The 20,070-nt window shown below is 39.2% G+C and overlaps 1 protein-coding gene across 4 annotated transcripts; it reads left to right on the top strand.

Moving 5' to 3' along the window:
• The first annotated feature begins 980 nt into the window (after positions 1–980).
• On the top strand, positions 981–18,232 carry si:dkey-178e17.3 (somatomedin-B and thrombospondin type-1 domain-containing protein). Of its 4 annotated transcripts, none has more exons than XM_023958263.2 (5): positions 981–1,428; positions 10,966–11,151; positions 11,566–11,656; positions 15,984–16,142; positions 16,987–18,232. In XM_023958263.2, exons 1-5 carry the CDS (start codon positions 1,179–1,181, stop codon positions 17,090–17,092), a joined length of 792 nt encoding a protein of 263 aa, XP_023814031.1. In that variant the 5' UTR covers positions 981–1,178; the 3' UTR covers positions 17,093–18,232. The 4 variants fall into 4 exon arrangements, with proteins under 4 accessions (XP_023814031.1, XP_078809378.1, XP_023814029.1 ...); XM_078953252.1 differs by having other exon boundaries at positions 10,969–11,151; XM_023958261.2 differs by lacking the exons at positions 15,984–16,142; positions 16,987–18,232 and adding an exon at positions 12,136–12,943.
• The last annotated feature ends 1,838 nt before the right edge of the window (positions 18,233–20,070 follow it).

The raw sequence follows: 20,070 nt of genomic DNA on the forward strand, positions 1-20,070 counted from the left end.
CCTTCTTCATATTTGTACAAAGGGGCTTTATGAAGAATATCAAAGCGATCACCAACTTCCTTCAGCTGGACATCATCACCTCGTCCTTCTCTTATCCTAGCTGAAAGTAGAACACCAGATGATTATTAGAAAGAAAACCACACAGGTACGCGTTCACTGTTGAAAGAAAAATCTTTTCCTTGCTTTATATTCCAAAAATGTGGCTAAAAAACGGAAAAATCTGATGTTTCATCTGCTGCGTTTTTGCCAAATTCAAGCATTTTAATTTGTTGTCTACTTTCTCTAAAAGCTGTTCAAAGTTAAAAACATGTTATCTATTGTGTTTAAATAAAGTTTTGGTGGAAGAAATACAGTTCCGATTTTTTTCAGATATTTTTTTTGTAGAAATGTGTGCCATAAAATTTGAGATAAGTTATTTAAAAAATTTTTTTGCCTTAATGGAAGTTTCAATTTTAATTCTATTTTATTTATATAGCCCCAATATTACAGCCATAGTCGTCTCAATTGGCGTCATACCGGTAACTACATAAAACATGAAATCATAAAGAATGAAGTCATAGAATTAAATTGGTAATGGCTAAACTAAACTAAACTAAAGTAAACTAAACAGACTGAGCTAGGGAATCCCTGCCCCTTATACCCTCCTTCTCGGAAAGGAAAAACTCACCCAAACGACAAAATATGATATTTTTTCATATATTATTTCAGTGGAATTGCTCCTTATTTTTTTACAACAACTTAACAATCCTGTCACTTAGACAAAATTGTATTTTCTTCTTTAAAGTCGTCTCAAAATCGGACTGTGAGCCGCTGTCCGCGGTGCTGAATTTATTAGTGATTGGGACTTCAATTGATCTGATTTATCACCTGTCCACGTGTTCTTTGCGTATTTTGATAAAATCAAAAGTAACGCTGGTTTCCTTAGAAAAGAGAGGCTAGTTTTGAATGGCTCAAGCAGCTGTAGCTGTGAAGGGGCGGCGTCCCACAGACAAATGGAGCTGTTGCGTAAGGGACTCCACTTTACGCATCAGTCGTGTGCGTCAGCAGGAGTTCCACAGCGATGGTGCACTTGAATTTTAAAACGAAAGTGTCACACTTACCTTGACATAAGTTTTTTTTGTCTTTGTCGAGCTAAACCTCACAGCGCGTGCAGCAAGTGGTTCCAGAGAAACTTCAACATGGAAACGCGTGGATGGAGCTCTGTGCACTTTGGTTTCGTGGTGTGTGGATATTTGGCGTTTTTCTGCGCTGAGTTTTTCCCAGTGGCGGAGGCGGGCTGCAGGGAGAGGATGAGCCCAAATTGCTGCAGCGGCCGAAACAACGACTGTTATGAGTCTAGCAGGAGGAAAACCGTGTGCTACTGTGACACCTACTGTCAGAAGACCGGCGACTGCTGCGAGGACTACCGGGGCGTGTGCCAAATATCTGGTGAGGATGTTCAACCAATTGGCCTGTTTGACATTACACATGAACGTTTCCAGTTTGAGTTTGGAGAAACTCCAGTTTTGTTTAGCTGGATGACTTCTCCAGGCCAGGGCTGGTTGGCGCTGATGTGACAAAGTGGGACATACTGCACTTATCTGTAGTTGTTTGGTTTTTGGTTTTGGGAACCAATAGGTGGCTTTCCCAGTAACTTACAGAAGCATCTCTTGTTGTTGCTGCCAGTCCTTTAAAATAAGTTGTGTTCAGAAATGTGCAATGTTGACCCTTGGCTTTCACATCATAGCTTGAAATTACACAGCCTGGCCATTGTTGGACACCACAAGGGAGCTAAACTGTGAGAGAATGGAAAAGAGAGTTTTGGAAACTCTTTGCTGTGTCATGCTGCTCCATATGGACAAATAAGGGAACAGGGTTCTCGACAAAAGAGGGCCAAAAATGGTAAAAGTTAAGGTAGAGCTTGCCGTGTTACAGAAAAGCACTGAGCTGAGTCTAATTTCTCTCCATACGATTGAGACTGTTTCTATGAGGCATCTCACAGTGATAATCAGTGAGAAGGCACCTTCAGTCTAAGAAGTCTTAAGTGCAGAAGAACAAGCCCCCACAGGGCCAACGAGCTCTTAAAGTGCAGTAACACCTCTATTTAGCACATTTATAGCCAACATTTGTTGGAGTCCTGTCTCTGTGCTGTCATGTAAACAGACTACCTCCTCCAGGCTTAAGTCCTGCTCTTAAAAAATAGCCACAAAATTTTTACATCCATGTTTAGCATAAAGTTTGTGGAAAATTTGGTGATCAACTTTAAAAACAAAATCATGTTTGCAGATATTTACAAGGATCCATAATGTTTTGGTGATGTTTTTAAACCCTTGATGCCTGAATTGATTTCTAATAATAATGAAAAAAAGTAATCACCTGTGTTTTGTTTTATGCAGATGCTAAGTTAAGATACCGGTAAGTTTGGTTTGAAAGAGGTTTGATGCATATTTGCATCAACAGGGGTTAATTCGCACATTAATAAGAAAAGCCTTTGAAGGTGTAGTAAAAATTGAAATTTATTAAAAATGTATTAGAGACATCTTTTGGTATTACTATGTCCCAACTGTGAGGTTTAATCCTTTAAAGCCCACTGTATTAAAGAACTGACAAAATCTTTTACTTTTTTAGGGAAATTAAAATGTTTTTTAAACCATGTGATGAAGTCCATAAAACTATTTGCAATATCCTTTTTTTAAATGAGATATAGAACGTATCAGTGATTATATTTTGGCTTTTCAGGAAAGTTTGGATCATGTTAATGAGGTGGGGGTCTCAGAAATGTGAGTATCAAATATGATACGAATAGTTACGAGGTAAAATGAACAGAAATGGGTGTAATCTAAAGTATAGACTAATGTGTTATATACAAGCAAAAACCCAAATAAAAAATAAGAAAACAGTGTTAATTTATTAGTCTTCATTTATTTAAAAAATGGTATTTTAGAGATTTTGGGTAAAATAAGTGTAGTCATCTTGCAGCAGAGAGACTTATAACTAAAAACATTTTAATGCATCATTTGCTAGGTGCGATAATAAGAAGAGGCATGCAAAAAAAGAAAGGAAAAAAAAAAGAATTAAGACCCCAGCTTCTGAAAATGGCGTTGACAGAACCAACACAGCTGCCACTTATAGGTTAGAGTCTAACACCCTCATGGTTCATCAGAGGTCACAGCCCCCATGTGCTCCCCTTTGACAGCTCGTTCTGACAAAAGCAGCCACCTGAAGGTGTCATGCAGGTGGCCTCTTTGGGGCCAAAAAGGCCTGTAGAGTTATTCAGTTGAAATATGGTGAGTCAGTATGGACTGAACCAACTCAACTGTGGCCTTCAGACTTTGAATGGAACAGTGAGTAATGAGTGATGCTGCAAAGGCAAACATGCCCACGTCCTGAGCAACCCCAGCACTTTACAGTATAAACACAGGCTGGATCCGTCACATCAAAGCACCCTGATATTTTATCATCTGCTCTTTGCTTGATCTGATTGTGAATCAGCAGTAGGACGACGCATCAAGTAGTTTGTTTGTGTTCTGTCTGTCACTGTAATTAACTCATGTCAGCTGTAGCTGAACAAACAGTTGACATCAGAGGAAAGACTCCAACTCTGGAAAACTGTGAACCCAACCAGACGGAAGCACAACTCTCCACTGATATCGGCCTCTGGAGAGGACGTGTCATTAAAGTATTTAGGAGGAACGTCCAGCGAATATGAAGTGTTTGATAAGAAACAGTTGTTAGGTTTTAATTATATGACAGTTTTTATTGCTCCTGTGGGGCTGTAAATGTGTGAACACAGCTCTGGAGTGTTTGAAAGAATAAATACAGACTCAAAGTAAAGTAAAGCAACCAGACTCACCAGATCTGCTCTTTAAAAAGGTGTTTGTATGAAAGAAACTAAAAAAAAAAACTCAGATAAACTCTTATTGAAGGTTTAAAATAATCTTTAGACTTTCAAAACAATCAATTTAAAGACCCACTCCAATGAAAATTAAGTTTTTGATTTTTTTTTAACATGTTCTTATGGCATTTTTATCACGAGGGAGGACATAATATAAAGAAAATTAAGATCAAAACTTTGTTTTTTCAAATCTTTGGGAATCAGAAGAAGTCGCAAAAATACTGTTTGAAAATGCTTGTGATGTAGGTTCTACACTGGCACAAGCTCCATGCTCTGCTCAATTCCGATGCATCCACTTGTAGACAAATTGATCCATGTACGCCTTTGTTTTCCTCGTCTGAGCTGGAATCTGGATCAAAATAACTGGATAGCTGTTGCTCACCATTTTTGTTGCATCGGTAATGTTAGGTTTGGAGGTGTGTGGGGGAGTGTGTAGACAAAGGAATGATGGGAAATGAGGTAAGGCTCACTCCACGCCAACAGTCCTTCCTGCCCAAAACTCAGAGGTAAATTTCTCATGAACCACTGCTGCTCTATGTCCTAGAAAATTTTGGCACAAAACAGCCAAATTATAATTAAAAGACTACTGGGAATGCATTTACAATCATTCAAAAGACAATTGGAGTGGTATTTAAAACTTTTCTGAAAGGGTATTTAAGGAATATTAACCATCTTTAGGATAATCACCCTTTTAACTGATACTTTAGAAAATTTCATGTGCGACTATATATACTCGAACAGCTAAATCTGTGAGAGATGGTCATTTTTTTTTTTAACGAGTGCATGTAAAAAGAAGTTATCGCACAATAATTTTCAGAATCTTTAACGTCAAATATCTCAGAAAAGGTCATTTTTCAGATTCACAATTTTCTTGCTCTGAAATGTTTTTAACTGCTAGATATCTACATCCATGAAGTAAATGATAAATTATCAAACGTCAGACATGCCAGTTGATGCCATCCAGTAAAAGGTTCAGGACAAACAGACGTATCAGGGAAAGTTGGTTTAAGGATGCAGGTCTGCTGCTAAAGTCCTGAGGGTTGTCCAAGCTGTCTTTTATCCGACAGGAAACTCCTCTGTTCAGAGCAGAGACTGACAGGGCAGAAGGTTAGTGTCAACAGGAATCTCAAACAGAAAAAGTTTGATGTTTAGCTTCCAAAGAAAACAAAAAAAGAGAAAATAATTTTCTAAGCCTGTTGACTTACAGCCAGTTGGAAATCAAAGTAAGTTCTTGTTCTTTTTTAAATGCTAAGCATCAAACTGGGCAGCTTCTCTGTTGTGGTGCCTGGTGGTTCTCAATCTGACAGGAAGTAAATACTTGTCTTTTCCTCAGAAATGAGTTTAATCAAGCGATCAACTCTTTCCTACAAAATTAAGCATCTCTCCTTCTCTCCCCGTCCTTGGGGGCTTTGTACATTATAATTGCACGTCTGCTTCCTCCCGCCAAAGTTCACTCCCTCTTTCTCTCCCACATACTCTGCATTTGAAGAGAAACATGCCAGCTGTTGTTCACACATGTTTAACTTCTGGCCTCGTATTGATCAGAAAATGTGGCAATGGTGTGTTTGTTGGGTTCCAATATAACTAACCTTTACAGATCCAAACAGTTCCAGCGGCAAACACAAACTGACTCGGCGGCTGCACACTCAAACTAAAACAAACAGGAAACGAGAAATGAGTTGGACATTAGCCTGAAGACGACCAAAGAAAAACAGTGACGAATTAACGTCCAATCAAAAAAATTCCTTAGAAGTTAATCAACAGCTAAACATATTTCATGTTGAGAATGTAGAAAACCACAGAGTTCACATTACTTTAAGCAAATTTGTTAAAATGGTTTCAAATAAATATTCAAGACTGTTGAATATGGAAGGGTCATCTGGCATCTGCACTGAGGCCAGCAACAATGTGCAAACTTTAATTTTTCGGCAAGTTATACACAAGAATCGGAACCATTACTGACTTCAGGCATAAACATACCCATTTGCTCAAGTCTTTGTTTACAGTAATGGAAAATATGTTTAAAGAACTGCCAGAATGTTTGTTTTTGTTTTATTTTGGTAAATGACCAAGATCCTCAAAAAGGTTTTACTTTTAGTCCCACTCTGATCATCTTTTTTCAAAGCGTTCCCAGTGGTCTTTTAATTATGATTATGCTGTTTTTAGCCAAAATCAATAAAGCTGTATCTCTTTTTATGACATAGTTTCTGCAGAGCGGCAGTAGTTCATTAGAAATTTACTTCTGAGTTGGCTTGGAGTAAGCCTGCCCCTGCTTCCTGACATCCTTCTGTTTATGTGCTCTCCCATTAGCTTAGAGCCCCTCGAAACCCACCTCACAATACCAGTGCAAAGAAAATTGGAGAGCAATATCTGAGCTATCCAGCCGTACGTCTTTGTACCAGATGGCAGCTCAGACAAGTGAAAAACCAAGACGTTCACGGATCTATGTGTTTGCAAGTGGATGCATCGGAATGGAGCGGAGTGGGAAGCTTGTGGCCTGGCGATTGTAGCTTCTACGTCACAACTACAAGCTTCTTCCATCAGCATTTTTGGCTACACAATTAGTTTGAATAAAGAAATACTCATATGGCAATTTTAAACTTCATTTTCTCTCTCTCTCTCTCTCTCTCTCTCTCTCTCTCTCTCTCTCTCTCTCTCTCTCTCTCTGTATATATATACGTCCTCCATCATGAGAAAGATGCCATAAAAACATGTTATAAACCCCAGAAACATAATTTTCAATGGAGTGGGTCCTTAACCCTTTTCCTCTGTACTCAATTATGTACATGCATTAACATTATACTGCAGTCAAGGTTATGTGAAATGGAATTTATTTATTAACTCACACTGAAAAAGAGATTTTGCAAGAATAGGATAACAAATTTGTTCAAACTGGTCTATCTACGCTCATTGTTTGTGTTTTCTGTCAGTTCAGATGTCTGCTGATGTTCTGGTTTGTGTCATGAGGTCAAGCGATGCAAAAAGATTTGATTCAATAGTAAACATTAGTGGCTCTTCTTTTCAGCGTATCAGTAAACATTTGTCCTCTGGATTCTTTGTTGAAACTTACTGTCTTTCATGCTTGACTTCTGCGTTGGTTTTTCTACAAAGGAAATTAAGAAACCGGAGTGGTATATGGGTGGAGTGGACCTCCAGCTTTGAAGCCAATTGCATTTCCTTTGAGAAGAAGTGGGGGTGGATGCAGACTGAAAAGAAAGAAAGAAAATGTCTAAAACAAGGAGACAGATGGGGAGACCAAAGTGTTAAAGGAAGATAAAGCAAATTGGGGTTTTATCCTAGAACCCAATAATGGGTCCACAGGAGCAGAAGTGAAAAGTCCTAAAAAATCAGGTGTTTGAAGCTTCAAATGTGAATGTCAAAGAGTAAAAATGTAATTATGTAATTAATTCATTTGTGAACTACAACTCCTGCATTTAGATTTCTCCATAAGCAGAACTAAAATCATGACTAAAGTCAGAGATTTATGAAATGTTTACATTTTTTTTTATCTGCAGGGGAGTGAGAAGTTGTTTTTTTTTTAAAATCTTTCAAAGTTTCTAAAAACTTGTTTTTCTTTAATCTTTTCTACTTGTACAGTTTTAAAATTTGTTTTCATCTGTGCTGAAAAAGTTGTAAAATTTGCACATTTTCTAGTGTCCTCAAACAATTATTTATCACCATGGTCAGGTTTTTGGTGATCAAACTCTAAAATCTACAGATGCTTCTAAACAGCATTTGGTTCTTGTTTTGGGGTCAGAGGTCAAAGGTGGTTGCTGGTTCTCCTACGGAGGACATTCTCGCCAACAATGCCATCAGGGCAGAATGACAGCAGTGTGGGTCAGGCTGTCAGCAGGGTGATGGTGTGGGTGGCGGGAGATCCCCTTCGGTGGTAACAGAAGCAGAGCCCGGGGACCACCACGGTTTAGTCATTTCCCCTCTGAACTCTGGGGGCTTGGAGTGAACAGGCAGAGACTTGCAGACTGGTCCTTAGTTCTGCTTCCGCATGAATCGTAGCACTGTTGCCCCTTGGGTGCGGGAAGTACCCAACCCTGATTTCACTGGACACCCTCTGCAGACTCAAGTGCTCTGCTTACTTGTGTTTGTGTTGGACTGAGAAAAACTGTATCATTAAGGTTGGAGGAGGTGATAAAGACTCTGGTGTCTGACCACATTGTTTTTCTGGACAAAATGTTACCAGATAATGTTTTACTTTGGATAAGAATGAGTGTGTGAGGTTAAATGGTTTTTCATGAGTGTGTGAGCTTGCATGGTGATCTGGGAAAGGCATGTGTCAGGTGGGCAGCACTAATGTGCAGGAATCCAGAGATTCCACAGTGGCTTTGTGGATGGGCTGTGTCACTGAGACAGCCCCCTCCGCCCCCCCTCCGCCCCGGCAGGACCATGGGAATTAACCGAACAGGCGGCTCCTTAAAAGCCCTCTCGCCCCTGTTCGCACACACCATCATTCAGCCACAGCTTTGTGCTGATTGTTGAATACTAGGATAATAGAATAAGGCGGATTAGATAACATACATCCTGTTATGTTTCAGGACTTCTCTGCAATTATGGGCTTCAACCTACATGCACCTGCTCTCACTGACTTGAACTTTTTGTCGCGTCTACATGGACTCAAATGGACTAAATAGGAAACTGTAAAGTTAAATTTTGGTGATACCTCTTTGTATTTTTTGAGCACATGCCTTGTTGATCTGTGCATTTCCTCCCCAAAACAAGGCTACCAAAAGTCTGCCGGTATTAAATATCTGAGCTTGATAGGGCTTGATTGCTTGGCTTTGATCATTGGAGCAATCTAATGCAACTTCCTCTTAGCTTGGTGTAATTAGCTAAATCAGCCTACTACACAAGGAGTCTGATGGCTGTTGTTGTTGCCATTTATATGGCATGCTGAGTTCATGGGTGTGCATGTCTGGGTTGGGGGTGGGGGGCAGGATGCAGAGTTAGCCTCTGTGTAAATGGACCCCACACATATGACCTGCCCTGCAGACTTCCTGTGTCTGGTTCTTAGCTGATCTGACAGGGGTTATAATGACAGGTTTCCTTGGAGAAGCCGGCCTACCTGAGTCCACTTCACCATGAGTTACACTTGAAAGAAGTAAATCTTCAACAAACAAAAAAAACTATCTTCTGACTGAGACAGAGTTAATTTATGTGGAATTTCTATTATCTGATGTAAAAAAAATATTACCTTTTTTGGGTTGTAAACCAGCAAAAAGGATAACAGCTGATTGTTCTTTCAAAGATTAAAGACCCCCTCCTGTGAAATTTGTGTTTTTAACATTTATAAAGAAAATTAAGGTTAAAACTAAATTTCTCTGTATTTCTTTACTCAAATTGTTGTGAATCAGGTGCAAACAAAAAGATTGTGTCATAAAGCAGACAGGCACGCCACAAACTCCCTGCTCCACTCCATTCTGATGTTTCCACCTGTAGACGACTAGATCCATGTACGGCTGGATAGCTGTAATATTGCTCACCATTTTTGTTCCACTGCCAATGTAATGGTGTATGGGGGACTGTAAGCTAAAAGGGGAGCTTGTAAACAGAGAGCTCTCAGCAACAGGAAGGGAAAGGGCGAGGGGTTGATCTGCGTCAACAGTCCTGTTCACAACTCATTGGTGAATTTCTAATGAAGTACTGCTGCTCTGCAGAAATTATGTCCTAAAAAACGAAACTGATTTTTTGATTTGGGCTAAAATTGGCACAATCATGATTAAAAGACCACTGGAACAACTTTGCAAATAGATCAAAAGATGGTGCATCTTTAACCCTTGTGCTATCCTATCCCATTTTAACATAAAAAGTTGGGTCATCTAGACCCACTAGACAGTGCGCTAAACTTTTTTTCTTCAATGATTTGTGATCTTCACTGGTGTCCATGGATTACATGAAATCTTTCCACCTTTATCCACCTTTGTCATGGTAGTAATAACACGTCAATGTAAGGGTGGAGTCATCTAAGATGGCACAAGGGTTAAGGGGGAGACCTTTATTCGTGTATAAGATTAATCAGTTATGAGGCTTTAAACTATTCAGTTGTCAGGAAGGCACAAAATACATTTAAAGCATTTGCTGTAAATGAGCTCAATTTCCTGCAACATTTTGTGTGAAGGAGCAGCTGTTTTCAAGTGACGCTGACAAAATGCTTTTAACATTTTGCTCAGTATTAAAACAATGAACTGTATTTCCTGGTTTGGAAATGCCTCTGAGGCTCAGAGAGGAACCACAATTAAACTTACATTTGATCTGGTACTGAAGCTTTTTAGACAGCTTCAGTTCTTAGGATAGTGAAAAATGGCTGCAAAGAAAAATGCCCAATCAGCTTTCAAACTTCTGCCATCTGGATTAGAATAGTCTTATACCAGCTACCTTCATGTTTTCGATCCCTGCATCCATGGTCATCGTATTTGGTTTTCCTATAGACCCTCCTGCCTGGCAGCTCTAGACTCAGCATCCTTCTACTAATATATTCACTGTCTCCCCTCTGGACATGTCCCAACCATCTCAGTCTGGCCTCTCTGACTTTATCTCAAAAACCTCTGACATGTGCTGTCCCTCTGATGTACTCATTCCTGATCCTATCCATCCTGGTCATTCTCAGCATCTTCAACTCTGCTGCCTCCAGCTCTGCTTCCTGTCTTTTCCTCTCTGTAGGCCGGACAATATGGCTGGTCTCAATTCGCATATTTAGTTTGACAAAGACTTTTTTTTTTTACGTCAGATTCCCTTCCTGACACAGCCCTCTGTATTTATCCGGGCTTAGGACAGGCACAATGAGACCCAGGCTTGGGCGCCCTCGTGGAGATAACACCACATATAGACAATAGTCCAAACCCTCAAATTTTAGTAAAAAATAATGTCACACAAAAAGAAAAAAATACGTTTACAACTTTTTTCTTCATTGCCTTCGTAGTCCACTAAGAAATATTTTACCTGTACTGTCTACAGGAAATAATATGTTAAAATAATAAAAGCAGTCTTTTGTACATTTATAGAAATATTTGATATCAATTTGCTGCCATTTAAATGAGAAAAAAAGTTGTAGCTCATATTTGTCTTCCTGCTTCTCCCAGTAGCCATTGACTGTGTGGTGGGTTCCTGGGGTGCGTGGTCCTTGTGCACATCCAAGTGTGGAGTTGGCAGCACAGAGAGGAGTCGTCAAGTCTCTGTCCCCCCCAGGAATGGAGGTGCGCCATGCCCTGACCTCAGACAGAGAAGAGGTTGCTATGGAAATGCTGCCGTATGCAGCGCCGCTAAAGGTAAATGTCTGACCTCTTCTGCGCACCTGAGCATGTATGTCTTCAGCTGTGTCCTTGTAGTCTGAACTCTCTGAATTTGGTTTGTTCTCATGAGGTTCTAGATTCAAGAGGGAACACATCTGTTGTGAAATCTCAACTGCAGTTACGTTCATTCAACACCCTCAGTCATGCTGTTAACATATATAAAAGCCTTCTAGCTAGTAAAACAGATTACACACAATTTTCCAGGTGGAATGTGTCCAAAAACAACCATGCATCACTGTTGTCAACTCTGCTACTATTCTGGAAATGTCTGATTCTGTCAGTCAGAAACACTGAGAAGAAAGAGCTGCAGAGAAAAAAAAAGAAACAACATGGATGTGTAAAAACAAAAATGTTTCCTTTTGCATTCACTTTATTCTACATTTAAACCAGAGGTGGCAAAGATCCTGCCTGATTCTTTCAAGAGGAACTTCAAGGACCCTTGGAGACGACCACATATGATGATCAAGGAGGAGAAGGCCAGGTAAGCCCTTCACAGCAGACCACACGCCACCAACCTGCTTTGAGTGACAGTTAATCCTTCCTTCATCAACAAACAGCAAATGATTAGCAAGGAGAAAAGACTGGAGACGTCAGAAATATGTGAGGTAAATGAGGAAAAGACCAAAAATATGGCTGAACGTGGTGGAAGACACTCAATGAATCGACTCATTGATTTCAGGTAGTTCATCCTCTCTGGGTGGGGGAATGCTCCAGGTGGAGGAGTTTAAATATCTTGGGGTCTTGTTCATGAATGAGGCAAGATCGGAGCGTGAGATCGATAAGTGGATTGGTGCAGCATCTGCCCTTATATGGTCGCTGTACCGGTCTGTTTGGGTGAAGAGAGAGCTGAGCCAGAAAGCAAAGCTCTCAATTTACTGGTTGATTCCAAAACTCTCCTATGGTCATGACCGAAAGAACGAGGTCCTGAATGCAAGCGGCTGAAATAAGCTTTCTCCGTAGGGTGGCTGGGCGCCCCAGAGATAGGGTGAGAAGCTCATTCACCTGCGGAGAGCTCGGAGGAGAACCTCTTCACATCGAGAGGAGCCAGTTGAGGTGCTCGGGCACCAAGTCCGGATGCCTCCTGGACGCCTCCCTGGGGAGACGTTCCGGGCATATCACACTGGGTGGAGGCCCCAGGGGAGACCCAGGACACACTGAAGAGACTGTGTCTCTTGGCTGGCCTAGGAACGTCTCAAGGGCCCTTCCTCAGAGGAGCTGGGGGATGGGCCAAGGAGAGGGAAGTCTGGGTAGTTTTGCTTAGACTGCTTTCCGACCCGGTCCTGGATGAGCAGAAGATGGATGGATGGATGGATGGATGGATGGATGAATTTCAGATTTTGAAATCATGTTTTCAATTATCTCATTTTTAAGAATTTGTGTAAGTCACCATCCATGTCTATGGACACTCGGTCCAGTTCTTTAATGCAGTCAGTGATAACAAAAACCACAAGACAAATGAGTGAACATCTACCACATCACGGTTCTCCTTACTATTGCTTTGGTGCAGAGGTGCTGAAAGAGGCCTTGATGAGGTGCGCTGCCAACTAGTCGTCAGGGGTTTCAGTGGAACATAAGTCGCTAAACTTAATTTTTGATTATGAGGAATTAATCAAAAAATGTTTTGGTAACATTTGGAATTTGGACAAGTTTTACCAAGTAAAATTACAATATTTGAAATAATATATTTCTTCATACACCCCTAATCTAAACTACGACGGAGTATTAGGGCCACCAAAAAAAAAAAAATTAGAGCCACCAAAAAAAAAAAAAAGTAAAATTACGAGATTTTATCTCGTAAATTTAGGAGATAAAAACTCGTAAATTTACGACTTTTTATCTCATACATTTACGACTTAAAATCTCATAAATTTACGAGAAAAAAGTCGTAGATTAAGGAAAAAACACCGAAGTTGTCCGTTTATCGGAACCTAGCTTGAAGATGAAGTATGTGGAGCCTTTTGTGAAGCTTCATTTCCGGATTATTATAGGTTTAAAACAAAGAGATTCTGAACCTTTTGGCGACTCAAAATCAGATTATTTTCCGTGTAGCAGTCTTTCCGGGGTTCAGTGTCAGTAAAGCGGAGTTTAATATGTAAAATAAGGAGCTCAGAGACACGTTTGGGTGTAGACAATCGCTGCAGCCTTTATTCTCCTTTTCATTCACATTTTCTGAAGTTCATTTGTCTCATTACGTCATGAACCTGTCATCCCAACACCAATGCGGAAGTAAACAGTGTTACAAACGCCCCCTCCTGCAGATGAAATGTCCCGTTTCAGCATAAAACAATAAAGAGGAATGAAAATAGTGTTTTATATTAGCTTTGGAACGTTGAAAATGCCAAAAAAAGTGCTCCTCCTTTTGTGTGACGGAAGCGTCACACAGACGTAGAGTCTTGTCTTTGGTGAAGAAAGGATTCAAGCGAACAGCTGCAGGGACACCGACGACGGCTTCATCGGGCTGCAGAGATCCTGCAAACCAACCATCAATAAATAAAACTTTAATGAATTGTAAATCAAACAAATGACCTTCCAGACATTTGGAACGTTATCAATAAACATTCAGCTCACCTGTTCAACAAAGTTTAGTCGGTCTGCTCTGCTGCTGCACGGCGTTCACCTGCTGCTCTGCATGCTAACTTCCACTGTAATCTCCTAAAATTACGACTTTTTTTCTCCTAAATTTACGAGTTTTTATCTCCTAAATTTACGAGTTTTTATCTCCTAAATTTACGAGATAAAATCTCGTAATTTTACTTTTTTTTTTTTTTTGGTGGCTCTAATTTTTTTTTTTTTTGGTGGCCCTAATACTCCGTCGTACTAAACTGAGTCTGTAAAAGGCCTGAATAATTTATTTTCTAAAGACCTTCGGGGAAAAACTTAAAACATCTTTTTTCACTTAAAATGTCCCAAAAACTAAAATGTTTTTGCAAGTAAATCATTTTTTAAATATTTCAGAATAGTGTCATTTTAACACAATTGTACGTTACATTTATTATTTAATGCTGGTTTGATATCAGTTTCTGCTCTCGCAGCTGAAAGGTCACCGTAAGGCGAGCTTTATGTGAAGATTAGCAAACGCAGACCAAAGCCAAGGCTGTCAGGGAAATCTCAGCCTTGAAATTACTCTGTCTATGTAACATGAACTCGAGTGCTACGTCTCTACATCATACACTGACCTTTACGAATAAGCCAACTATGATCCAATAATAGAGAAACTAGTATTATCCATGATTGTGGTTGTTTTTCAGAGCTGGAAAATGAAGGGAATAAAATGTTGGCTGGTGTTCTGAAGGCCCCCATCTTATTGAAACTGAGTGAAACTGACATCAGATATTTTTGTTTGAATAAAGAACAGCAGATCTATGAGTACGTCAGCTATTCGAAGCAGTGAGCGCCAGTTTAAACTGATGATTTCGAGAATTTGGTTGGAAAAAGAGGACTAACACTGATTACTTGCACATTTCTCATTTTATAGAAATGCATGAATAGACAAAATTATATATATATATTTGAGCACAATTCTATAAAACCATATAAGTTAGTCAGTTAGTTTTTGTGTGATAAAAAAATGCTTCAAACATTCACTATGACCTTCTCTCAGAATAATTAAAGAATTGTGTTTTTATTCAAACATTTTATTGAATTAGGTTCTACACTCACTTGTGCTTTGCTCAAGTTTCTATATATACATATATTTTAAATAAAATCAACCAAACACAAGCTAGATAAAACACAGTTTGATTAAAAAAAACCTTTCGACTGGGGTTTCTTGTTGGTAATAGTTGTCTCAGTACGAGACAAAGGAAATATTGGAGTGAAGTTCAAAGAGTTTTCCAAAGAACACAGCTATCAGAAAAGCTGGGCTTTAATTGTTTCCAGTCTGCACACAGAGCTGTGTTGACATGGGGATAGCGCAGGTGACCGAATGGATCTTCTTCAAAAGACACAAATCTCATCCACACATTTGTCAGTCAGTTGGTTAAACCATCAGATGGTACCAAGCCAAGTCAAACTTTAGCTTTTAGCAAACTTTAGCTTTAGAACAGAGAGAAAGAGGAGAGGGAGAAAGGAGAAGAGGCAGACATGAGTCCGCATCTGGATTTGTTGTTTGTCTTTTTGTTCCAGTGGAGTTTAGTACAATTACAATCTTAAAAACATGTTTTGAAACACTGAGGGGAAACTCAAGTGTCAATCATTAAAGGAGTGGGTTGTTTTGGTCTGGAGTTTCTGTCTTCTGCACAAGTCCGTGTTGGAGTAGAGACAGCCTCTTTATGACATAAAAAATATATATATTATATATATATTATATATATATATATATATGTGTATATGTATATATGTATATAGTACAAAAACATTAATTTCTTTTAACCAAATACCAAATACTAATTTTGTCAAAACTATTTGTGTGCGCGAAATGTAAATTTTGCCCCAAAAATACTAATTTTGCCCACACAATACTCATTTGCGCATGCAAAATACTAATTTGTGTGCATTAAATGCTAATTTTGCCCACAAAAAAAGTCTTTTTTTTTAATTTGACAGTCATGTCTAGGGCAGCATATCTGAATGTGCGGAGGACCTGCAGTGTTTTTCCCCCCACTGTCGGTAACACAGCTAAATTAGCTCCAAAGCCATCTCCAACAATGACATGCTGACCTCCTGATTGCAGATCCATTTACATGCTATCTCACGTAGCTTTCATACCATGATTTCTGATCCCAAACATTGATAGAATTATCAAATGTGGAAGGAATTAGTGCTTCATTCAATTTGTAATTCCTTTTTTTCCTGCTGTTTTGCTGCAGTTACTGCGTCTATCTGCGCGTGAAACAGGCGAGTTCAGCTTGTAAGCTAAAGCTGTGGAGCGCTCAGCTTGTGAGAGAAAGGCTGATCTGTGCTGAGTGTCAGAGCGATGCCATGTCCAAGTCCGATCGGTGTGAAGGTGACGGCCTGAAAAACATAAGGTGAAAATCTAAGATGTATACCAAACTAATTTTTTGGAGAGTTGAGTTGGAGAATTTCTTAGTAACTATAAGAAATCTTGATCTATGTTTTTTGTTAAATCTATCTTTTTTATTGTTTTTTAATATCTTTTTAAGTCATCACAGGATAGAGGTATTACTCAGGAATTCTGTAATGAAAAGAAAACTTCCCAACTACATTCTTGAATCAAAACGTTTTCTGTTATAAATGTATTCCATTTACCGGTACATCATAAGATATCTGTTGATGTATAAAAGTTCATTGTAGAATAAATTATTGACCATGAGTTTTAAACACAGTAAAGATATAAAGAAATTAAAAAATAAATGCCAAATTTGTCATTTGAGTGGAAACTGTGTTTTGTCAAATTGAGTTTTCTCTTTCTGTTTGCATACTTAGTGTTTAAACTATGAAAACATAAAACTAGTTTCATTTTGTGTAGTTTTCATATAGATTCTGTGAACAAACAGAAGCAGTTTCTTCCTTTCAATTTTGAGAACTCAAGATTTCAAACTTTAACACCCCTGTTTTTTTTGTAATAAAGACAAATGCATTACATTATTGCATACATTTACAAGACTAACCATTAATACTAAATGGTAATGACCTGGATGTAAGTGGTGTTATTTTTTTCATATTTATGCTATAAAAACAGAAAAAGTAGTTTGTGTTCAAATTAAAAAAGAAGTCACAATCTTGTTTTTTTTCCATAAATAAGAGGGTTTGTCTTTTAAAAAAATCAGCAAATAATCAGCATCACCTTTTTATCAATATCACATCCCATATTGGTTGCTACTTTTTGATCTGCTTTCATCCTGTTTCCAGAACATTCTGGGCAGCAGCTTCAGCTCCAGGTTGTCAAGGCTCATGGGTGCGGGAATCGTCCTCTGAGCACTGCCGGTGTCCTCCTTACTCTGTCCTCTACGTTTGAGCGGGACATCCGAATCCAAAGACACGCTTGTCTTGAGGCCTGTCTCTGGCCAAGCCTGATCCAGACCCTCCAATCCAGAATGTTGGATGGTTTACTCAAGGATATCAGCTGCATCCTGCCACTTTTACTCCTCACCTCAACCTGTGTACTGTATGCCAAGGGCTTAGCACAGACATTTTTGCATTCATTTTTATATTTTACAGCCACGTTATTTACATTTTTCCCCCCTGAAGCTCAGCACAGTCTTGTCTTTTTACCTCTGACACTTTCTATCTACCTCCACCTTAGCAAATGCATAAATGTGTTATGTATAGATACATATTTTCCTTCATACGTTTTCTACTTTTGATTGTTTAACCATAATGTATATTTGTCTATGTAGCTACTTATACCAAAAGTAAAACACAAAAATGCAGTTTGAGTCAGAATGCAAACAACCCTCAGAGGTTGGAATAGGCTTTATCCACCTTTTTTCTGATATGTCTGTGCATCAATGTTTGATATTTCTTTCTGATTAGCAGCTCTCATAACATACTACATTTACAACTAATGAAGAAAACCTGGTATTTACTGCTGGGTTATTGGTTTTAGCTCGTCTTTCTAATGGCTTCTTCTTTTCAGCCACTGATTTGTTTGAAATGGAAGCTTAAATTCCTCTGTTTAGACCTGACTGTGTTTAAGAGGAAAAAGGAGCCATATGAGAGAATTCCAGCATGTTTTTTTTTTTTTCTGTCCTCTTTTTTTGACAGAAAAAAAAGCTCCAAGACTGTTTTGTCTCACAGCCTGTCCTGAACTCAGCATCCTCCTGTATAAATATTGCATAGGGCCAAGTCACGCCTCACTATTAATCACTTGGAACACATCCTGACGCCTCAAACTGCGTTTTCTTCTCTGCTCTTTTTTTCTCTCATGACTTGGTGTTTTCTTTGAAAGCAGCAGCACAGCTGGTTTGAAAGGAAAAAGCAGGTGTAGTCTCAGTAGCGAAAGTTTTCTCCCGGAAAATTTTTTTTTTTTTTTTTTTTTTTCCCCCACGCGTTTTGTGTGTTTATTTATTTTTTTAAGCAAGCTATGAATTTATCGGTGCTTTACAGCATATTCTTTATACTGTCCATTTATGAAAAATAAACGACTTTACTGTCATCCTCTGTATTGACTTTTCTATGTTGCATTATGTTTTTTTAATTTTACACAAGAATCTTTCATAAATGTGGGTATAGTGAAGATGAATACTCCTGCTGTAAGACTAGTTTTTACCTGTAGCCCAGTAAAAAGAAAAACATGAAATGTTACCATCATTATATGTTTTTGTAGCATTCTTGGGATTTTTTTCCTGGTGTGTATAGGAGAAGAAGACAAGTGATGACAACTAATATGTGTAATTTTACTTTTCTGCCACATTTTTCTTCAATTTTAGGCTTGTTTTTGTGTGATGTTGGTGATATAATATGATGTGCAGACAGATGAAGTACGATAGCGGCTTGCGTCACACATGTTGGTACACCTGTGACTGTTTTTTTGTTGTTATCATCTTTACAGAAATGTTCCAGGCTTCAAATGGCAGTTTCCTCCCCCTTTGTGTGTTCACATGGAAGAGTGCAATTGTTTCTTTTTTCTGTTTAGTTGTTTCTTTTACAAAGAAAACCAGATTCCATTAACATATTTAATTCACAGCATACACATTATCACAGGAAATTATGCAAAACAAGTTTTGGCCAGTTTACATTTAATTTATAATAGATCAGCCTTCCAAGACAAAGTTTCATAAAATATTCCCCAAAGAGTCTAAACTCTGATACTTTTACTCTGTCAGTAGGCAGTTTTGCTTCCTCCTGTTTTTTTGATAGAAAAAACTTTAAATGTAGTATTTTCCAGTTTCAACAAGAGCTTTGTAAATACTTAAGTTTAACCATTTCAATTTCACAAGCTTTTATTAGATTTTTTTCATTTTTTTCCTGAACAAAAAAGTGTCATTTGCAAAGAGAGATTGTCAATTATATATATAGAGAGGGAAAAAAAACCCACCTCTCTCACCCTCCGCGGGTGGGTGAGAGGGTCCTGCGTAGTATCTTAGCTGTTCCTAGCACTGTTCTTTTCTGGACTTAGATGTCTGAGGTCTTTCCAGGGATCTGCTGTAGCCAGTCCGCCAGCTGCCCCGAGTGCTCCAATTACCACAGGCACCACTGTCACCTTCACTTTCCAGGCTTTCTCCAGTTCTTCTCTGAGTCTCTGGTATTTCTCCAGTTTCTCATGTTCCTTCTTCCTGATGTTCCCATCGCTTGGCACTGCCACATCCACCACAACAGCTTTCCTCTGTTCTTTATCCACCACTACAATGACTGGTTGGTTCGCCATTACCATCCTATCAGTCTGGATTTGGAAGTCCCACAGGATCTTTGCCCTCTCATTTTCTATACCTTCTGAGGTATTTCCCATTTTGACCTTGGGGTTTCCAGTTCATATTCTGCACACATGTTCCTGTATATTATTCCAGCCACTTGATTGTGGCGCTCCATGTATGCTTCACCTGCCAGCATCTAACACACTGCAGCTATGTGCTGGATTGTTTCAGGCGCCTCTTTGCACAGCCTTCACCTTGGGTTTTGTCTGGTGTGGTAGATCTGAGCCTCTATCGCTCTGGTGCTCAGGGCTTGTTACTGAGCTGCCAGGATGAGCGCTTCAGTGCTGTCCTGTAGGCCAGCCCTTTCCAGCCATTGGTAGGACTTCTTGATATCAGCCATTTCAATTATGGTCCGATGATACATCCCATGCAGGGGCTTGTCCATGAGGATCTGTCCTCCAGTACGGCATCCTCTGCTCTCCATTGCTGGAGACATTCAATAAGCATACCGACAGTTGGGGCCTTGAGCTTGATGTATTCATGGATCTTGGATGTTTCATCGTGGATAGTGGCTTCCACGCTCACTAGTCCTCTGCCTCCAAATTTGCAGTTGTTTCACACTTTTTTGTTATGTATATGA

The sequence above is a fragment of the Oryzias latipes genome, chromosome 9 (assembly GCF_053564925.1).
Source record: "Oryzias latipes strain Hd-rR chromosome 9, Olatipes_Hd-rR_3.1".
Taxonomy (NCBI): domain Eukaryota; kingdom Metazoa; phylum Chordata; class Actinopteri; order Beloniformes; family Adrianichthyidae; genus Oryzias; species Oryzias latipes.

Bases quoted from the DNA above. Each gene is read 5' to 3' on its own strand.
- si:dkey-178e17.3 (XM_023958261.2), top strand. From the start codon at position 1,179: ATGGAAACGCGTGGATGGAGCTCTGTGCACTTTGGTTTCGTGGTGTGT. The intron at 11,152-11,565 runs GTAAATGTCTGA...CATTTAAACCAG, and splicing joins CGTATGCAGCGCCGCTAAAG to AGGTGGCAAAGATCCTGCCT. The intron at 11,657-12,135 runs GTAAGCCCTTCA...CTTTCTCCGTAG, and splicing joins ATCAAGGAGGAGAAGGCCAG to GGTGGCTGGGCGCCCCAGAG.